Source organism: Bombina bombina, chromosome 3 (assembly GCF_027579735.1).
Source record: "Bombina bombina isolate aBomBom1 chromosome 3, aBomBom1.pri, whole genome shotgun sequence".
NCBI lineage: Eukaryota > Metazoa > Chordata > Amphibia > Anura > Bombinatoridae > Bombina > Bombina bombina.
Window position 1 is genome coordinate 1,208,801,481 of NC_069501.1, and position 18,718 is coordinate 1,208,820,198.

The following is an 18,718-nucleotide window of genomic DNA, read 5'->3' on the forward strand; positions in this document are numbered from 1 at the left end:
AAACTGATGACCAATCAGACCAAGAACTTGGCCATTCTGCTCCCTAACCCAAGGCTTTTCGCTTTCAGTCATCCCCTATTGAGCAAGAGGACAAGTTAGTGGACCCTACTGGGAACCCTATTTTTAGTCTCAAGCATATTAAACACCCGAGGTCCTCTGACTGGTCTTTAGCTCCTAAGCTTTCCCGTTTTTTAGAAAAATCTTTCCGAAAACCCCTCGATCGTGAGGATCGCAACATGTTGTGTGCCAAGTGTTGTAGACCTTCCCTTCCTGGTAGGGAATCTGTAACTCCTGAATTTGATGTCAAGCTGGTCACTTTCCTCACTAGAAAGGGAAAGGATCCCAGGAAGGACATGGATAAGGCTCTGAGGGGAGTTCAAGACAAACTTCTGGATAGCTTGGGTCCTTTGGCCCAGATCCTTCACCATGCAGACAAAGCCATTTATCAGGCTCTTCTTTGGATCCTTTCTGCATCCGTGAATGGGTTTTTCGGGCATTCTGTTTTCTTGACAATGCCAGTGTGGCCCTATCTAGTGAGCACAGAAGATCTGCTTTGTTGTGTATTAATTCTAGTCTTGCAGTCCTTGCAGTTGAGGAAGCAGGTTCTTTAGCTAGGGGCCTACTTTTTGGAGAACCTTTTTTACAGATCATGAGACATTTTGACCTCTAGTTATCAACGTATCTACCTCAAATACGCTGGAATTCCGCAGAGTATTTGTGGCGAGGCTGATTCGCCTTAATTATCAAGCCCTAGATACAAAAGTAGAATTTAGTGACGTAAGCTTCAGTCCGACACAGATCGATTCTTACGTCACTCCAGATGTTCCGCACACAAGTGCGGCACAATCTGACTACTTTTGCTAGTTATCAAAAACTAGCAGGTACGCTCGGCACTTTTCTGGCCCAGCGTACCTGGTTTTCAAACCGCCGCCCTGGAGGCGGCGGATCCCATAGGAATCATTGGGAGTCTGACATAGCGAAAGTTCATGTTCGCTGTTGCCCGACATCCCATTGATTCCTATGAGAGATGTCTGCACCTAACACCCTAACATGTACCCCGAGTCTAAACACCCCTAATCTGTCCCCCCCTACACCGCCGCAACTAAATAAAGTTATTACCCCCTAAACCGCCGCTCCCGGACCCCGCCGCAAGCTATAATAAATATGTTAACCCCTAAACCACCGCTCCCGGTCCCCGCCGCAACTATAATATATGTATTAACCCCTAAACCGCCGCTCCCAGACCCCGCCGCCACCTACATTATACCTATTAACCCCTATCCTGCCCCCCCTATACCGCCGCCCTCTATAATAAAGTTATTAACCCCTATCCTGCGGATCCCGGACCTCGCCGCAACTAAATAAATAGTTTAACCCCTAAACCGCCACTCCCGGACCCCGCCGCAATTTATATTAAACTTATTAACCCCTAATCTGCCCCCCCTACACTGTCGCCACCTAATCTAAATAATATTTCTCTTATTAACTAAATTAATCCTATTTAAAACTAAATACTTACCTTTAAAATAAACCCTAATATAACTACAATATAAATAATAATTATATTGTAGCTATCTTAGGATTTATATTTATTTTACAGGCATCTTTCAATTTATTTTAACTAGGTACAATAGCTATTAAATAGTTATTAACTATTTAATAGCTACCTAGCTAAAATAAAGAGAAATTTACCTGTAAAATAAAAACTAACCTAAGTTACAATTACACCTAACACTACACTATCATTAAATAAATGAATCCTATTTAAAACTAAATACTTACCTGTAAAATAAACCCTAAGATAGCTACAATGTAATTAATAATTACATTGTAGCTATTTTAGGGTTTATATTTATTTTACAGGTAACTTTGTATTTATTTTAGCTAGTTAGAATAGTTATTAAATAGTTATTAACTATTTAATAACTACCTAGCTAAAAGAAATACAAAATTACCTGTAAAATAAATCCTAACCTAAGTTACAATTAAACCTAACACTACACTATCATTAAATTAATAAAACAAATCACCTACAAATAACTACAATTAAATACAATTACATAAACTAACTAAAGTACAAAAAATAAAAAAAGCTAAGTTACAAAAAATAAAAAAAATAAGTTACAAACATTTAAAAAATATTTCAATTTTAAGCTACTTACACCTAATCTAAGCCCCCTAATAAAATAACAAAGCCCCCCAAAATAAAAAAATGCCCTTCCCTATTCTAAATTAAAAAAGTTCAAAGCTCTTTTACCTTACCAGCCCTTAAAAGGGCCTTTGTGGGGCATGCCCCAAAGAATTCTGCTCATTTGCCTGTAAAAGAAAAATACAACCCCCCAACATTAAAACCCACCACCCACCTAATCTAACCCAAACCCCCCTTAAATAAACCTAACACTACCCCCCTGAAGATCATCCTACAGCCAGCCGACCACCGATGGAACCGAAGAGGAGATCCGGAGCGGCAGAAGTCATCATCCAAGGCGCGCTGAAGAAGTCTTCCATCCGATGAAGTCATCATCCAGGCGGTGCTGAAGAAGTCTTCCATCCGGGCGATGTCATCTTCCAAGCGGCGTCTTCAATCTTCTTTCTTCCGGATCCATCTTCATCCCGCCGACGCGGAACATCCTTCTTCCCCGACGGCCGACGACTGAATGAAGGCTCCTTTAAGGGACGTCATCCAAGATGGCGTCCCTTCAATTCCGATTGGCTGATAGGATTCTATCAGCCAATCGGAATTAATGTAGGAAAAATCTGATTGGCTGATTGAATCAGCCAATCAGATTGAAGTTCAATCCGATTGGCTGATCCAATCAGCCAATCAGATTGAGCTCGCATTCTATTGGCTGTTCTGATCAGCCAATAGAATGCGAGCTCAATCTGATTGGCTGATTCAATCAGCCAATCAGATTTTTCCTACCTTAATTCCGATTGGCTGATAGAATCCTATCAGCCAATCGGAATTGAAGGGATGCCATCTTGGATGACGTCCCTTAAAGGAGCCTTCATTCATCGTTAGTCCGTCGGGGAAGAAGGATGTACCGCGTCGGCGGGATGGAGATGGATCCGGAAGAAAGAAGATTGAAGACGCCGCTTGGAAGATGACATCGCCCGGATGGAAGACTTCTTCAGCGCCGCCTGGATGATGACTTCATCGGATGGAAGACTTCTTAAGCGCCCCTTGGATGATCACTTCTGCCACTCCGGATCTCCTCTTCGGTTCCATCGGTGGGTCGGCTGGCTGAAGACGACTCAAGGTAGGATGATCTTCAGGGGGTAGTGTTAGGTTTATTTAAGGGGGGTTTGGGTTAGATTAGGGGTATGTGGGTGGTGGGTTTTAATGTTGGGGGGGTTGTATTTTTCTTTTACAGGCAAAAGAGCAGAATTCTTTGGGGCATGCCCCGCAAAAGGCCCTTTTAAGGGCTGGTAAAGTAAAAGAGCTTTGAACTTTTTTAATTTAGAATAGGGTAGGGCATTTTTTTATTTTGGGGGGCTTTGTTATTTTATTAGGGGGCTTAGATTAGGTGTAAGTAGCTTAAAATTGTTGTAATATTTTTTAAATATTTGTAAATTATTTTTTTATTTTTTGTACTTTAGTTAGTTTATGTAATTGTATTTAATTGTAGTTATTTGTAGTTAATTTATTTAATTAATTTAATGATAGTGTAGTGTTAGGTTTAATTGTAACTTAGGTTAGGATTTATTTTACAGATAATTTTGTATTTCTTTTAGCTAGGCAGGTATTAAATAGTTAATAACTATTTAATAACTATTCTAACTAGCTAAAATAAATACAAAGTTACCTGTAAAATAAATATAAATCCTAAAATAGCTACAATGTAATTATTAATTATATTGTAGCTATCTTAGGGTTTATTTTACAGGTAAGTATTTAGTTTTAAATAGAAATAATTTATTAAAGTATAGTGTAGTGTTAGGTGTAATTGTAACTTAGGTTAGTTTTTATTTTACAGGTAAATTTCTCTTTATTTTAACTAGGTAGCTATTAAATAGTTAATAACTATTTAATAGCTATTGTACCTAGTTAAAATAAATTGAAAGTTACCTGTAAAATAAAAATAAATCCTAAGATAGCTACAATATAATTATTATTTATATTGTAGCTATATTAGGGTTTATTTTAAAGGTAAGTATTTAGTTTTAAATAGGATTAACTTAGTTAATAAGAGAAATATTATTTAGATTTATTTAATTAATATTTAAGTTAGGGGGGTGTTAGGGTTAGTGTTAGACTTAGGTTTAGGGGTTAATAATTTTATTACAGTGGCGGCGGTGTAGGGGGGGCAGGATAGGGGTTAATAAATTTATTATAGGTGGCGACGGTGTAGGGGGGGCAGGATAGGGGTTAATAAGTTTAATATAGGTTGCGGCGGGGTCCGGGAGCGGCGGTTTAGGGGTTAAACTATTTATTTAGTTGCGGCGAGGTCCGGGATCAGCAGGATAGGGGTTAATAACTTTATTATAGAGGGCGGCGGTATAGGGGGGCAGGATAGGGGTTACTAGGTATAATGTAGGTGGCGGCGGTGTCCAGGAGCGGCGGTTTAGGGGTTAATACATTTATAAGAGTTGCGGCGGGGTCTAGGAGCGGCGGTTTAGGGGTTAATAACTTTATTGAGTTGCGGGGGGCTCCGGGTGCGCCGGTATAGGGGGTAGAACAGTGTAGTTAGTGTGGGTGCTTAGTGACAGGCTAGCAATAAAGCTGTCAAAAAGCCGAAGAGCAGCGAGATCGGATGAGTGATAACTCTCACAGTCCGCTGCTCATCGCCCCGTACTTGGTGCGCGGCTTTTTGACAGCTTTTTTGATAACTTAGGTGAAATTTTGCAGGTCCGCGGCGGCGATGGTAGGCGAGCTTAGGCGGGTGTATTGAACCGGCGAAGGCAGGTAAAGTAGACACGTTGATAACTACCCCCATATGTCTCTATCTTTACTTCGCTAGACAAGATCTAAGCCTCCCTTAGGAGAGTCTTCAACCCCACTAGTCGGGTTTTTGGCAAGGCCGGCAGATTCAGGGGTCGTCTGCTCAGCTGTCAACAATTTATGGCACAAGAGCATCATGCAGTCGCCTTCCAGCAGTACCCCGCTTACACTCCAAAAGCCCTCTTCCCTTCACAAGTTCAATCAGCCAGGACCAGACTGGCCCTTCCCAGACCCGCTCTAGCGCCAGGTCCTCCCTCCACCCAAAGTGAGTACCCCTTTGTTGTCCTTTCCTTCTTCCCTCTTAATTCCCTTTGTAGGCAGACTATCTCTTTTTTCCCATGCATTGGAGATGATAGAATTGAGAGGGTAGGAACCAAACCAAAAAGTTATTATCTCTTTCTTTTTGTTATCTCCTTAGATACCTTGTCAAAAGTTATACTTAAATAAGTGGGTAATCTATAGGAGCAGTGCTTAAGCATATAAGACAAATTATGACTGAAATGACATAAGTCACAGTGGTGTGAGTTATGTCAGAAAGGGTATGCTTCTATACACTGTAATATATATATATATCTCAAGTATTAGTAGATTCAGGGTAAATTATAAAATATAACCTTTATTATTATTAATTAAAAAGACAGCTATTTTCGAGTGTGTTTTGCACAGTTCCCCGACATCGCCGACACTAACTAAACCTATTAACCCCTAAATCACCATACACTGACATCACCAACACTAACTAAACCTATTAAACCCTCAACCGCTGGCCCCCACATTGCAACAACCTAAATTAAACTATATTAACCCCTAAATCTAACACCCCCTAACTTTAACATAATTAAATTAGATCTAAATTAAAGTTACAATTATTAACTAACTGCCTATTTAAAAATAAATACAAACTTAACTGTGAAATAAAAATAAAACCTAAGCTTATACTAAAACCTAACATTACAAAAATAAAAAAACCTAACATTACAAAAATAAAAAACCTAACATTAAAAAAAAATTAAAACTACAATTACAAACAATAAAAAAACTACCATTACAAAAAAATAACAAACTAAATTATCCAAAATAATAAAATGATTCCTATTCTAACACCCCGTTTAAAAAAAAAAACCTCCCCAAAATAAAAAAAACCTAATCTATAATAAACCACCAAGGGCCCTTAAAAGGGCCTTTTGTATGGCATTGCCCTAAAGTTAACAACTCTTTTGCAAACAAATAAAAACTAACACCCCCTAACATTACAAACCCCCACCCCCCAAACCCAGAAAATAAAAAAAAATAACTTACAAGGACTTAACCCTTAAAAAGTTCAATGTTAATAACGACAAACCCCTGTATCTTGTTTACAATATGCTTCCACTTTTAATTGTTCACTTACTAGTTTTGCTCAATAAAGCTTGATTTAAAAAAAAAAAAAAACCTAACTAAAAATAAACTAATCTACCCATTGCCCTGAAAAGTGTATTTGTATGAGTAATCAGCTGTTTTACTGTAGTCAGGGGTTTCAAGCAGTGGAAGTGATCCTGATCGCTTCCAGTCGCTTTCATGTTATTGCAGTGATGCCTCGATATTGAGGCATCCTGCAATAACATTTTTTAGGCTTTGTTGGTGGGTGGGAGCCATTACAGGGAGGCGAGTGGGCAGCCATCGATGATGGATCTTTGTCAGAGGGAGGCGGGATCCTGTGCGGAGACCAGGGAGCGTGCACGGGCGCGTGTACGGGGTCAGGCGCGCACATTGGTGGGAGCAAGCGGGAACGCTACACTATGTGGCCTATTTACTAATGTACAAGAGGACACGATCTGATATTGAGGATCATGTCCGCTGCACATCGATAAATGCTGACAGCATGCACTGTCGGCATTTATCATTGCACCAGCAGTTCTTGTGAACTGCTGGTGCAATACCGCCCCCTGCAGATTTGCGGCCAATCGGCTGCTAGCAGGGGTGTCAATCAACCCGTATTGTATTGGGTTGATTTCCGGCGATCTCTGTCAGCCGCCTCAGAGCAGGCGGACAGGCTATGGAGCAGCGGTCTTTAGTAGGTTATTGAGGGAGGGCAGCTACACTACAGAAAAATAGCTTTTATTTTTAAAAATAATATAAAAAATACCAAATTATATGGCAAACTGGGTACTAGCAGACAGCTGCCAGTACCAAAGATGGAGGACAATAAGTTAAAGGGGGGAGGGTTAGAGAACTGTTTTAAAAAATAAACAATAAATACAAAAAAGTATTTTATTTTAGTACTGGCAGACTTTCTGCCAGTACTTAAAGGGACACTGAACCCAATTTTTTTCTTTTGTGATTCAGATAGAGCATGCAATTTTAAAAGCAACTTTCTAATTTACTCCTATTTTCCATTTTCTTTGTTCTCTTGCTATATGTATTTGAAAAAGAAGGCATCTAAGCTAAAGAGCCAGCAAATTTTTGGTTCAGGACCATGGACAGTACTTTTTTATTGGTGCTGTCCAATCAGCAAGGAAAACCCAGTTTGTTCACCAAAAATGGGCCGGGATCTAAACTTACATTTTTGCTTTTCAAATAAACATACCTCTTAGTATGTTTATTTGAAAAGCAAAAATGTAAGAATGAAGAAAATTTGATAATAGAAGTAAATTAGAAAGTTGCTTAAAATTGCATGCTCAATCTGAATCACGAAAGAAAAATGTTTGGGTTCAGTGTCCCTTTAAGATGGCGGGGACAATTGTGGGCTGGGGGAGGGAAGAGAGCTGTTTGGGAGGGATCAGGGAGTGGGATGTGTCGGGTGGGAGGCTGATCTCTACACTAAAGCTAAAATTAACCCTACAAGCTCCCTAATTAACCCCTTCACTGCTGGGCATAAAAAAAAGTGTGGTGCGCAGCGGCATTTAGCGGTCTTCTAATTACCATAAAGCAATGCCAAAGCCATATATGTCTGCTATTTCTGGATAAAGGGGATCCCAGAGAAGCATTTATAACCATTTGTGCCATAAGTTTGTGAAAAAGTGAACATTTTTTTTAATTTGATCGCATTTGGCGGTGAAATAGTGGCATGAAATATACCAAAATGAGCCTAGATCAATACTTTGTGTTGTCTACTACACTACACTAAAGCTAAAATTAACCCTACAAGCTCCCTAATTAACCCCTTCACTGCTGGGCATAATATGTGTGGTGTACAGCGGCATTTAGCGGCCTTCTAATTACCAAAAAGCAACGCCAAAGCCATATATGTCTGCTATTTCTGAACAAAGGGGATCCTAGAGAAGCAGTTACAACCATTTGTGCCATAATTGCTACAATACACCACACTAAAATTAATACTGTATATGATAAAAATAATGGTATCTTTAGAAAGTCCATTTAATGGCGAGAAAAACTGTATATAATATGTGTGGGTACAGTAAATGAGTAAGAGGAAATTACATCTAAACACAAGCACCACAGAAATGTAGAAATAGCCTTGGTCCCAAACGGTCAGAAAATAGAAAAGTGCTGTGGTCACTAAGGGGTAAAAGGGCATTCGGCCCATTAAAAGCCCTAATCTTAAAAAAAAAACAAAAAAAAAAAAACGACACTAACCAAAAATCTGTACACAGTTACTGAAGTCCGGTGAAAGATCATCATCCCAGCGGTGAAGCATCTTCATCCAGGCAGCTTCACCTTCATCCATTGCGGGACCAGCATCTTCTTCATCCCTGCGGAGGCGGAGCAGTCGATGCACGGAGGCCGAGGACCAGGCGGAGGTCCATCTGTTCGTTGTGGAGGTCCTCTTCATGCGATCGTCCGCTGCACACTGAGGATTCAATTCAAGGTACCCCTTTTATATTGGGGTACTTTTGCCTTCCTATTGGCTAATTTTGATTCTTCAGCCACTAGGAATGAGAGCATGATTCAGATAGATCATGTCATTTTAAGACACTTTTAAATTCACTTCTATTTTCAAATGTGCTTCGTACTATTAGTATCCCTTGTTAAAAAATGAATACGCGCATATCATACACTAGTGGGAGCTGCTGTCAATTGGTGCCTGCACACATTTGTCTCTTGTGATTGGCTAAATATATATTTTCAGCTTCCTGTCAGTAGTACAATTCTGTCCCTTTAGCAATGGATGACAAGACAATAAAGAAAATTTGATAATAGAATTAAACTGGAAAGTTGTTTAAAATTGTAAGTTCTGAATCATAAAAGAAAACTATGGGGTTTACTATCCCTTTAAATCCTAATGGCTGTATGTATGTATAAATCAGCCAATAGGATTTAAGTAGCTCTAATTCCTATTGGCTGATTTTAATTTTTCAGCCAATAGGAATGCAACGGTACCCCAATATAAAAGGGGTACATTGTATTGAATCCTCAGTGTGCGGCGGACGATCGCATGTAGTGTCCCCGCCTCTCCTCCCTTAACAACCCGATCTCCTCTCAGACTCAAGAGGGGATCCTCATCCCCTCATTCTCAAGGATCGCCTTCCCCTGCTGGCTTGGCAGATTTCAGGGAAGCCTGGTCTTCCGAGGGCCTTTCTAGAGATGCTCAATTACTCCTTCGAGACTCTTGGGCCCCTAGCACCAGGAAATGTTACGCTGCAGCCTGGTCGTCATGGGTTAGTTGGTGTTGTAGCAGGGAGGCTGTTCCCTTTTTGGTCCTTGTAGTCCTTATAGTGAATTTCCTTTCAGAACTTTTTTCACAAGGAAAGGCTTATCTTTCCATTAATGTTGTGCCATTTCAGCGGGTCATTTCCCCATTGACGGTGTTCCAGTGGGACAACACCCCCTTGTATGCCGGATTCTGAAAGCTATTCAGCTGAAAGTTCCTCCTTCCCCACGCTATTCTCATCTCTGGGATGTGTCCATCATCCTCTCTTTTCTGAGGAGTTGGCCCTCTAACGAAGAGCTATCCCTTCTGCAGTTGTCTGCAAAGTTGACCATGCTTCTCTGCCTGGTTTGCTTCCGTAGGATTTCAGATATTCGTGCGTTGGATGTGAAGGTCTCTCCTTTTCTCCGGAGGGCGTCACTTTCTCAGTTTCCGACGCACTAAATCTATGTTCTCTTCTTCTTCCTTTGCGTGGCCCTGTGTTTGAAAACCTACCTTTCAAGGATGGCTTCCTCTCGTATTGCTCAAAGGGGGCAATTGTTTATTTTTCCCTTCTCCTACCTTGGCCAGGTGTGTTCGCTGGCTTATGTCCTCTGCAGGGATCGATCTTTCTTTTTGAGCTCAATCTGTCAGGGGTGCAGCTGCCTCCAGGGCCTTTATGGCTGGCAGCAACCAGTGCAGGACATTCTTAGAGCTGCAGACTGGTCCTCTTCGAGCACCTTTTCTTGTTTTTATTTTGAACCTATTCTTCACGCTTCTGAGTCTCCTCTCTTGGTGCGTTAAAACTGCAAAATATGAAGCCTTCTGTCTTGCTATAAAATTCAGATTATTATATCCTTGGTGACTAAATAATCTAGATTTCATTAAAGACAGGAGGCGAATATTTTCCCCTTTTTCTTTGTCCTCTCTCTAGATAAAAAAAATAATATATATATATAATAAGGGAAATATAGAAATTGTATAAGAAATTTGTATGTCTTCATTGATTTATGTGTTTGCCTTGTTGTTATTCTTTCTGCTGGAGAGCAATTGTTATTGCCTTTTTTTCTTTCTTTTCAGTGTAATTTGGTGGTTGTTTCTTTGTTCTTTTTGTGGACCGGTTCCTGTTGGTTCTTTTTCCCCAATGACTTCAGTTCCATCGCCCACTGGATGTGCATTTGAATCCTTTTCCTTTGGTTTATTTTCTCATCAAAGAAAAGATGAAGTGCTAATATTGTTCTGTACAGGCTATTGTGCTGCTGTATTGTGATTGGTTATTCATTGTTACTATGTTGTTTTTTTCTTTCTGTTCAGTTTTTCTTTGCTGCTGTTTTGAAATCAGTAAAGATTTGATGCAAAATATTTGCCTCCTATCCTATATAATAAAAGGCCAAGTGTGTTTGTCCGAAGCTGTCATGCGCAGTAGAGAATGCACGCGAGGACAAACACACCTGGCCTTCTAACTGACCTGGCGTTGTGTGGTAAAGTGGGCATGACTGGACAGGTGCAGAGTGGGCGTGGCCTGGTGGGTGTGATGTGGGCATGGCCAGTGGTTGTGACGTGGGCGTGACACGGACGGGGCTGGGCGGGGCCAGATTCCGGGGCTGCCGAGAGACAGAGAGCTCTAAAGAGGGGGGATAGAGAACAGAAGAGGGTGAATAGAGAGAGCAGAAGAGGGGGAATAGAGAGAGAGAGAGAAAGAGACAGCAAAAGAGAGAGGGGGAAAGAGAGGGGGAGAGAGACAGCAAAAGATAGGGGGGAGAGAGACAGCAAAAGAGAGGGGGGAGAGAGCACAAAAGAGAGGGGGGAGAGTGCACAAAAGAGAGGGGGAGAGAGCGCAAAAGAGGGGGAGAGAGCGCAAAAGAGAGGGGGGAGAGAGCGCAAAAGAGAGGGGGAGAGAGCACAAAAGAGAGGGGGAGAGAGCGCAAAAGAGAGGGGGGAAAAAGCGCAAAAGAGAGGGGGAGAGAGCGCAAAAGAGGGGGTGGGAGAGCACAAAAGAGAGGGGGGAGAGAGCGCAAAAGAGAGGGGGGAGAGAGCGCAAAAGAGAGGGGGGAGAGAGCGCAAAAGAGAGGGGGAGAGAGCGCAAAAGAGAGGGGAGAGAGAGAGCAAAAGAGAGGGGGAGAGAGCGCAAAAGAGAGGGGGAGAGAGCGCGCAAAAGAAAGGGGGAGAGAGCGCAAAAGAGATGGGTAGAAACCGCAAAAGAGAGGGGTAGAGAGCGCAAAAGAGAGGGGGAGAGAGCGCAAAAGAGAGGGGAGAGAGAGCGCAAAAGAAAGGGGGGGAGAGCACAAAAGAGAGGGGCAGAGAGCGCAAAAGAGAGGGGAGAGAGAGCGCAAAAGAGAGAGGAAGAGAGCACAAAAGAGAGGGGGAGAGAGCCCAAAAGAGAGGGGTAGAGAGCGCAAAAGAGAGGGGTAGAGAGCGCAAAAGAGAGGGGGAGAGAGCGCAAAAGAGAGGGGGAGAGAGCACAAAAGAGAGGGGGAGAGAGCGCAAAAGAGAGGGGGAGAGAGAGCAAAAGAGAGGGAGAGAGACAGCAAAAGAGAGGAGAGAGAGAGCAAACGAGAGGAGAGAGAGAGCAAACGAGAGGAGAGAGAGCAAACGAGAGGGGGGAAGAGAGAGAGCAAAAGAGAGGGAGAGAGACAGCAAAAGAGAGGGAAAGAGAGAGAGCAAAAGAGAGGGAGAGAGACAGCAAAAGAGGGGGAGAGAGAGCAAAAGAGAGGGGGGAGAGAGAGAGCAAAAGAGAGGGGGGAGAGAGAGAGCAAAAAGAGGGGGAAGAGAGCAAAAGAGAGGGGGGAGAGAGAGAGCAAAAGAGAGGGGGAGAGAGAGAGCAAAAGAGAGGAGGGAGAGAGAGAGCAAAACAGAGGGGGGAGAGAGGGAGCAAAAGAGAGGGGGAGAGAGAGAGAGTAAAAGAGAGGGGGGAGAGAGAGCGCAAAAGAGAGGGGGGAGAGAGAGAACAAAAGAGAGGGGGGAGAGAGCAAAAGAGAGGGGGGAGAGAGCAAAAGAGAGGAGGGAGAGAGAGAGCAAAAGAGAGGGGGGAGAGAGAGAGCAAAAGAGAGGGGGAGAGAGAGAGAGTAAAAGAGAGGGGGGAGAGAGAGAGTAAAAGAGAGGGGGGAGAGAGAGAGTAAAAGAGAGGGGGGAGAGAGAGCAAGGGGTGGGACCGCTGTACTGCAAAAATGGCCCGTGTACACGGGCTTTAGGTAGGTTTGCCACCCGCCCCGGTTTCACCGGGACAGTCCCGGTCTGAGGCTCTTTGTCCCGTGTCTCGGAACTAGCCTCAAATGCCCCGGGCTATGTGCTCCCCTGGCGCAGCAAGCAGCAGTGAGCACAGACTTTTCAAAAATTAAGCTGCCCAGAGGAGCGCTTAGCCCGGGGTTACAAAAAAACGGGTAGGTGGAGCCGTGGTGGAGTGCAGGAGAGACAGAGGGAGGGGGGAAGAGGGTTGAGGAGGGGAGTCAACTCGTCACATCCTGCGGCAGAGAGAGGCAGGATATTGCGCGCGCGCGCGCCCGACCATAAGTTTCTCTAGTTCGGCAGCAGACTATGTAGAGCCCCATGTCTCCTGTCTGTGAGGCTGGCTGGATGGCTGCAGGAGGCAGGAAGGAATAGGATGGGCTGAAGAAAATGCACCTGCATAAGGTGAAGTGCAAAACCAGAATCTGCTATGTAAAATTAGTAATTGTGAATTTCAAGGACACAATTTAAATGTATAATGTAGTTTTATAAAAGAAGTGGAAGTATATATAATATATATATATATATATATATATATATATATATATATATATATATATATATATATATATAATATATATATATATATTTATATATATATTATATATATATATATTTATATATTATATATTATATATATTTATATATTATAGTATATATATATATATATAAAATATATTATATATACAGTATAATATATTATATTATATATATATATATATATATAATATATTATATATATAATATATTATATATATAATATATTATTTATATATATATATTGATTTCATAATGAATTGGAGGCCGTGCCCTGAGACACACCCTGAGACACACCCTCTCCACGCCCACTTCAAAAATGTCCAGGAATTTTCTGGGCAAAAGGTGGCAACCCTAGCTTTAGGACTAGTCTTTAATAAAATCCCCTAATAACAAGGTGGTTGCTGTCTCTTTAAAATGTTGCATGAGGTTATTAAGAAAAGTTAATGTAATATATTTTTCTCTGTTTGCTCCTAGCATGGATAGGGAAGAACTTTAAAAAATGGAAATAGACTAAAATGGGTATTTGCACCTAAAATAAATACATTTATTTATGTAAAATAATAAAACTAAATATGCAAACGATTGTATAGTATTTCCAAAGTTGTCAGGTTAGGTAAGATACAACTGTTTAATTCAGCTGCTTGTGCTAAGAAAAGTATCATGCAAGTGACTATACACTGTAAACTAACTACTACTACTCCACTAACTTTTATTGCAAATGCAAAAAAACTGCATTTCCCAACATGCACCAGAAAGGAAGTGAGATACGCGGAAGTAAAGAGTGAATGACAACTTTTGCTGTAGTTGTTGTTATTACAGAAACAGCATGAGGGGCAGCTGGGTGTGTAGACAGTTGTGTTTACGGGACAGCAGAGCACATACAGCTTATAAGGCATGGAGGAGAGGTAAGGAAAAGGAAAGTTAACCCTCACTAACCTGACTCTGCTGCATCAGTCTGATGCAGTTATTATGTTCATCACATAGCTTCTAATAGAAATCAGTTCATGCACAGACCCATTATCAGCACAACACAACCAGCGATTACTTTTTATTGTCCACTTATTGATCATTCACATTTTGCCTATTGCAAATTAACTGTAGTTTCCATAAAATACGTCAATCATACTGACTGACAGCAACACCCCTTGTCACAAGCTTGTGTAGGGCTGTATATTACGGTCTTTACTATATAATTTTCCAGTGCTCATTAGAAAGTATAAAGTCATCACACTTTCTATGGTACTAGAGTGCATGGTATTTAAAAAAACACAATTAATAAGCAGATGTTCTATTATATATTTTGGTTACTGCAAATTGTGAGTTCAAAACATTTTTGAAAAAAGCTTTTAGAAAAAATACCCCAGTTCTTCAGTGTCTGATAATTATCATTTCACTTATCACAAATGCATTCTTCAGGCTCCTCAGAAATCATAATTCTACTTTTTATTAAAAAGTTTCTGCTAATGGCCGTGTTACCTATAAGGCCTAGTTGTGTGCACCCATTGTAATCAATTTAGTTTTTGTTGCATTCAAAAATGCCTTTTCTATTTTTATATATTAATTTAATGTATGTTCCTGACCTAAATAAACCAATCTGTTCTTGTCAGGCTAGCAGAGCTATATTCCTCATCATCACCAATACATTTGAAATAATATACATTTAAACAGCTTTTTTTCTTTATTTAAAAATAAATTATTTAACATGTTTAAATGTTACTCTTTCATATGTCCCTTAAAAAAAAATAATATATATATATTTTATAATACAGTTTGATTTGTTAAGTGTAATTACAATTCAGATATGTGGCCCTAAGATTTTTTAAATAAGTATTATCTCATCAAGCTTTTGTGAGGTTAATGTTAACAGCTGATTACCAGATAATTTGATCAGCTGGAGTTTCGCATTAGTTTCTTCTTACATCTTAGTCTAGCATACAGTGGTACTTTGTATAATGTGTGAGCCCAATACTAGTATTAAAGGGACAGTATACTGTAAAATTACTTTTTCCTTAAAGTGCAGGTGAAGTCACTAATATTGCCCCACGGCATTGCATAGACATTTAAAAATTAAGAAGGGTTTAATTCATGAAAAGTTTTAAATTTATATATATTGAAGAATTTTTACCTATTTACCGCTGCGACGATAAGCGCAGCTCTCCCGACAGATGACGATTTGTGATCGACAGATGACGATTTGTAAAATAACGAATCCTTGTTGAAAACGAGGATTGTTTTTTTTACGAATCGTCATCTGTCAATCAATTTGACAAAATGGCGAACGGGAGCGCTGCGCTTATCGTCGCAGCGGTAAATGGGTAACAATTCTTCAATATATAGAAATTTAAATCTTTTCATGAATTAAACCCTTCTTAAAGGGACACTGTACCCAAAAATTTTCTTTTGTGGTTCAGATTGAGCATGAAATTTTAAGCAACTTTCTAATTTACTCCTATTATCAAATTTTCCTCTTTCTCTTGGTATCTTTATTTGAAATGCAAGAATGTAAGTTTAGATGCCGGACCATTTTTGGTGAACAACCTGGGTTGTCCTTGCTGATTGGTGGATAAATTCATCCACCAATAAAAAAGTGCTGTCCAGAGTACTGAAACCAAAAAAAAGCTTAGATGCCTTCTTTTTCAAATAATGATAGCAAGAGAACTAAGAAAAATTGATAATAGGAGTAAATTAGAAAGTTGCTTAAAATTGCATGCTCTTTCTGAATTACAATTGAAAATATTTGGGTAAAGTGTCCCTTTAATTTTTAAATGTCTATGCAATGCCGTGGGCCAATATTAGTAAATTGACCTTCACTTTAACCTGTTTCCAATGACTTGTTATACCAGCTGCAGAGTATAAAATGTATGAGAAATTTAGATTTATTTAGATTTATTTTTGTATATGAAATTGCTGGTTTTGTTCTTTGAAGCTACAATCCATTAACATAAGTTGTTTTTGCAGGGAAATCAGATCTCCTTATTTTATCACTTTCTGTACACACACATGCTTCTTTATAGTATCTGTTTACCAAAGTCCAATACTTTGAACAATTGAAAATTAACATTGTATCTCTCCCAACCCCCACTGGGAGTGTAATTTGTTCTGCTGGCTATGTTTAAAAAGCTTCTCTATAGCCAATACCAATATAGAAACTTTCAGTGTTGGTAGGGATAATACAAGCAAAATATTTGTAAACCGGTTAATACACTATGGATCATTGTGAACAAATTAAAGGGGATACAAATTTAGGGTAAACTGTCCCCAATTTCCTATGGCCTTAGATCCTGGAAAAATAATAATAAATATATATATATATATATATATATATATATATATATATATATATATTAATATAATATAATATAATTTTATGTTAATATTCTAGAAGCTGAAGTAAATAAAAGGACATATTAGTGTAGTAATACATGCTGTTATGCATTCAAGCATTAGTATAATGATACAATTTTTAACTAGTTAAACTCCCTCTTAGGAGCTGCAGTGCATTATATCCATCTAGCCATGAATCACTGGCTGTGTGCCGTTCAGAACTGGCATGACGCAATTAAAGTATAGTAAACGTGCATTGCCGAAAAATTCCTATGCTGATATGCATTTTATCCTGATCCCTAAGGAAATTGCATGATGCAGTTCTTTTAGAACTGTGTGTGTGTATATATAGTTAGGTACTTTCCATTGCAGCCAGTTATATCACGTATTAAAGTGCCTAAATGATAAGGCAATTATTTTAATGGTTTTTGGTAGAATTTGTCCGCAAATTATATATATATATATATATATGTATGTGTGTGTGTGATATAAATATATATATATATACACACACACACACCAAAGAAAAGTAGGTTTCCTGTGCTAATCAGTTATAAAGAAATAAACAGACCCTTCTATATGGTATGTATATGATATAGCTTGTGCTATCCAGCATTGATGCATGAATCACTTTGTGACTTGTCATTTATTTTGCCAGGTTTTGAGACCTCTGTGGCTGCCTCATCTTACGATGTCAGAAGAGTAGACATAACACCTTTGGAGCAGAGGAAACTGACTTTTGATACTCATGCTCTGGTACAGGACTTAGAGACTCACGGTGAGTTCCAGTGGTTTATAATTTTATCCCTCTGATCACAAATATTGTGTTTTTTTAATTTAAGGGGCAGTAAAGTTGAAATGGAACATTCAATTTTGTAAAACTTTTCAATTCATTTCTACTAGCAAATTGGTTTTCTTAGTATCCTTTGTTGAAGAGTGAATTGAGGACCTCTGGAGCGTGTTTGTGTCTTTATCACTCTATGGCATACGTTTTCCCAACAATGTTTGTAGCAATGTTATATGAGGTTGCAAACAATGCTGCCTTAGGCCCCATGTACTAAGCAGAGAGCGGACAAGCTTCTCAACTCGAGAAATTGTCCGCTCGCCTTCGCTACATACATGCAGCGGACAAACAGGATCTGCTGCCCATATGTATCATTGCACGCTCAAGTGAGCGTGTAAAGCCCGCCTCTTCTCTTGTGTGACCGATCGCGTGAGAGAAGGGACTGTCAGTCACCGAGAGCGAGCTCTCTGTGATTTCCCCACGGTGCCTCAGAGGTGGGGTATATTCTAAGAAGCTGCGGTCTAATGGCCGCTGCTTCTTACATTACGGGAAACAAACCTGCCCTGCAAGGGCTCCGGAGCAGCTTTCGCTGCTTTGTACATGGAGCCTATTGAGTGATATAGACACAGCCTAAGAGAACAAAGCAACTTTGATAACAGAAGTAAATCTTAAAGTTAAAATTACATGCTCTATCTAAATTGTAAAAGTTATAATGTTGACTTTAGATACTGATCTAACAATCCAGTTTAAAACCTTTTAAAAACTTACTTAGAAGCTCCTAGTTTAGCACTGTTGGCGAGGTTAGGCTGGGACACCCATTGAAAGGGACAGACAAAGCAGGAAGAGCAGACCCTCCCCTGCATATGAAAAGACCCATTACACAAACAGGAGCAAGCAGGAGTCTGTAGACATTAGTGTACATCTAATACTTTGGGGCTTGGTTGGGAGTCTGAAAATCAGCACAATGTTATTAAAAAAAATAAGCAAAACTATACATTGTTATAAAAACACTCCCAGATGGGCTATATAAATGTATCTTCTACAAAACATTTATGCAAAGAAAAATCTAGTGTACAATGTCCCTTTAAAATAAAAAATCTAATGAAAACAGGTATGCACTGAAATGTATGTACTACAGAAACAACAATTAATATTACAATGACGTCAGGGGATCTTCCATCTTGCTACTTTGATGTAAATCAAATGATCGATATTGAAGCAATTCAGAAGTCAGTTAAAATATTAATAAAAGAAAATGATTACATTTACATTACATGTTCTTTTAATATTGACCAATAACATTTTAATCTTTTTAAACCATTTTTCCACAGTAGTA

General features: G+C 39.7%; 1 protein-coding gene across 1 annotated transcript in view; it reads left to right on the top strand.

Moving 5' to 3' along the window:
- The first annotated feature begins 14,043 nt into the window (after positions 1 to 14,043).
- CCDC90B (coiled-coil domain containing 90B) overlaps positions 14,044 to 18,718 on the top strand; it is a 228,197-nt gene continuing 223,522 nt past the window's right edge. Inside the window, exons 1-2 of the mRNA XM_053708664.1 lie at positions 14,044 to 14,179; positions 17,257 to 17,376. Coding sequence (XP_053564639.1) covers positions 14,101 to 14,179; positions 17,257 to 17,376 — 199 coding nt within the window. The 5' untranslated portion in view covers positions 14,044 to 14,100. The remainder of the gene's footprint in view (positions 14,180 to 17,256; positions 17,377 to 18,718) is intronic.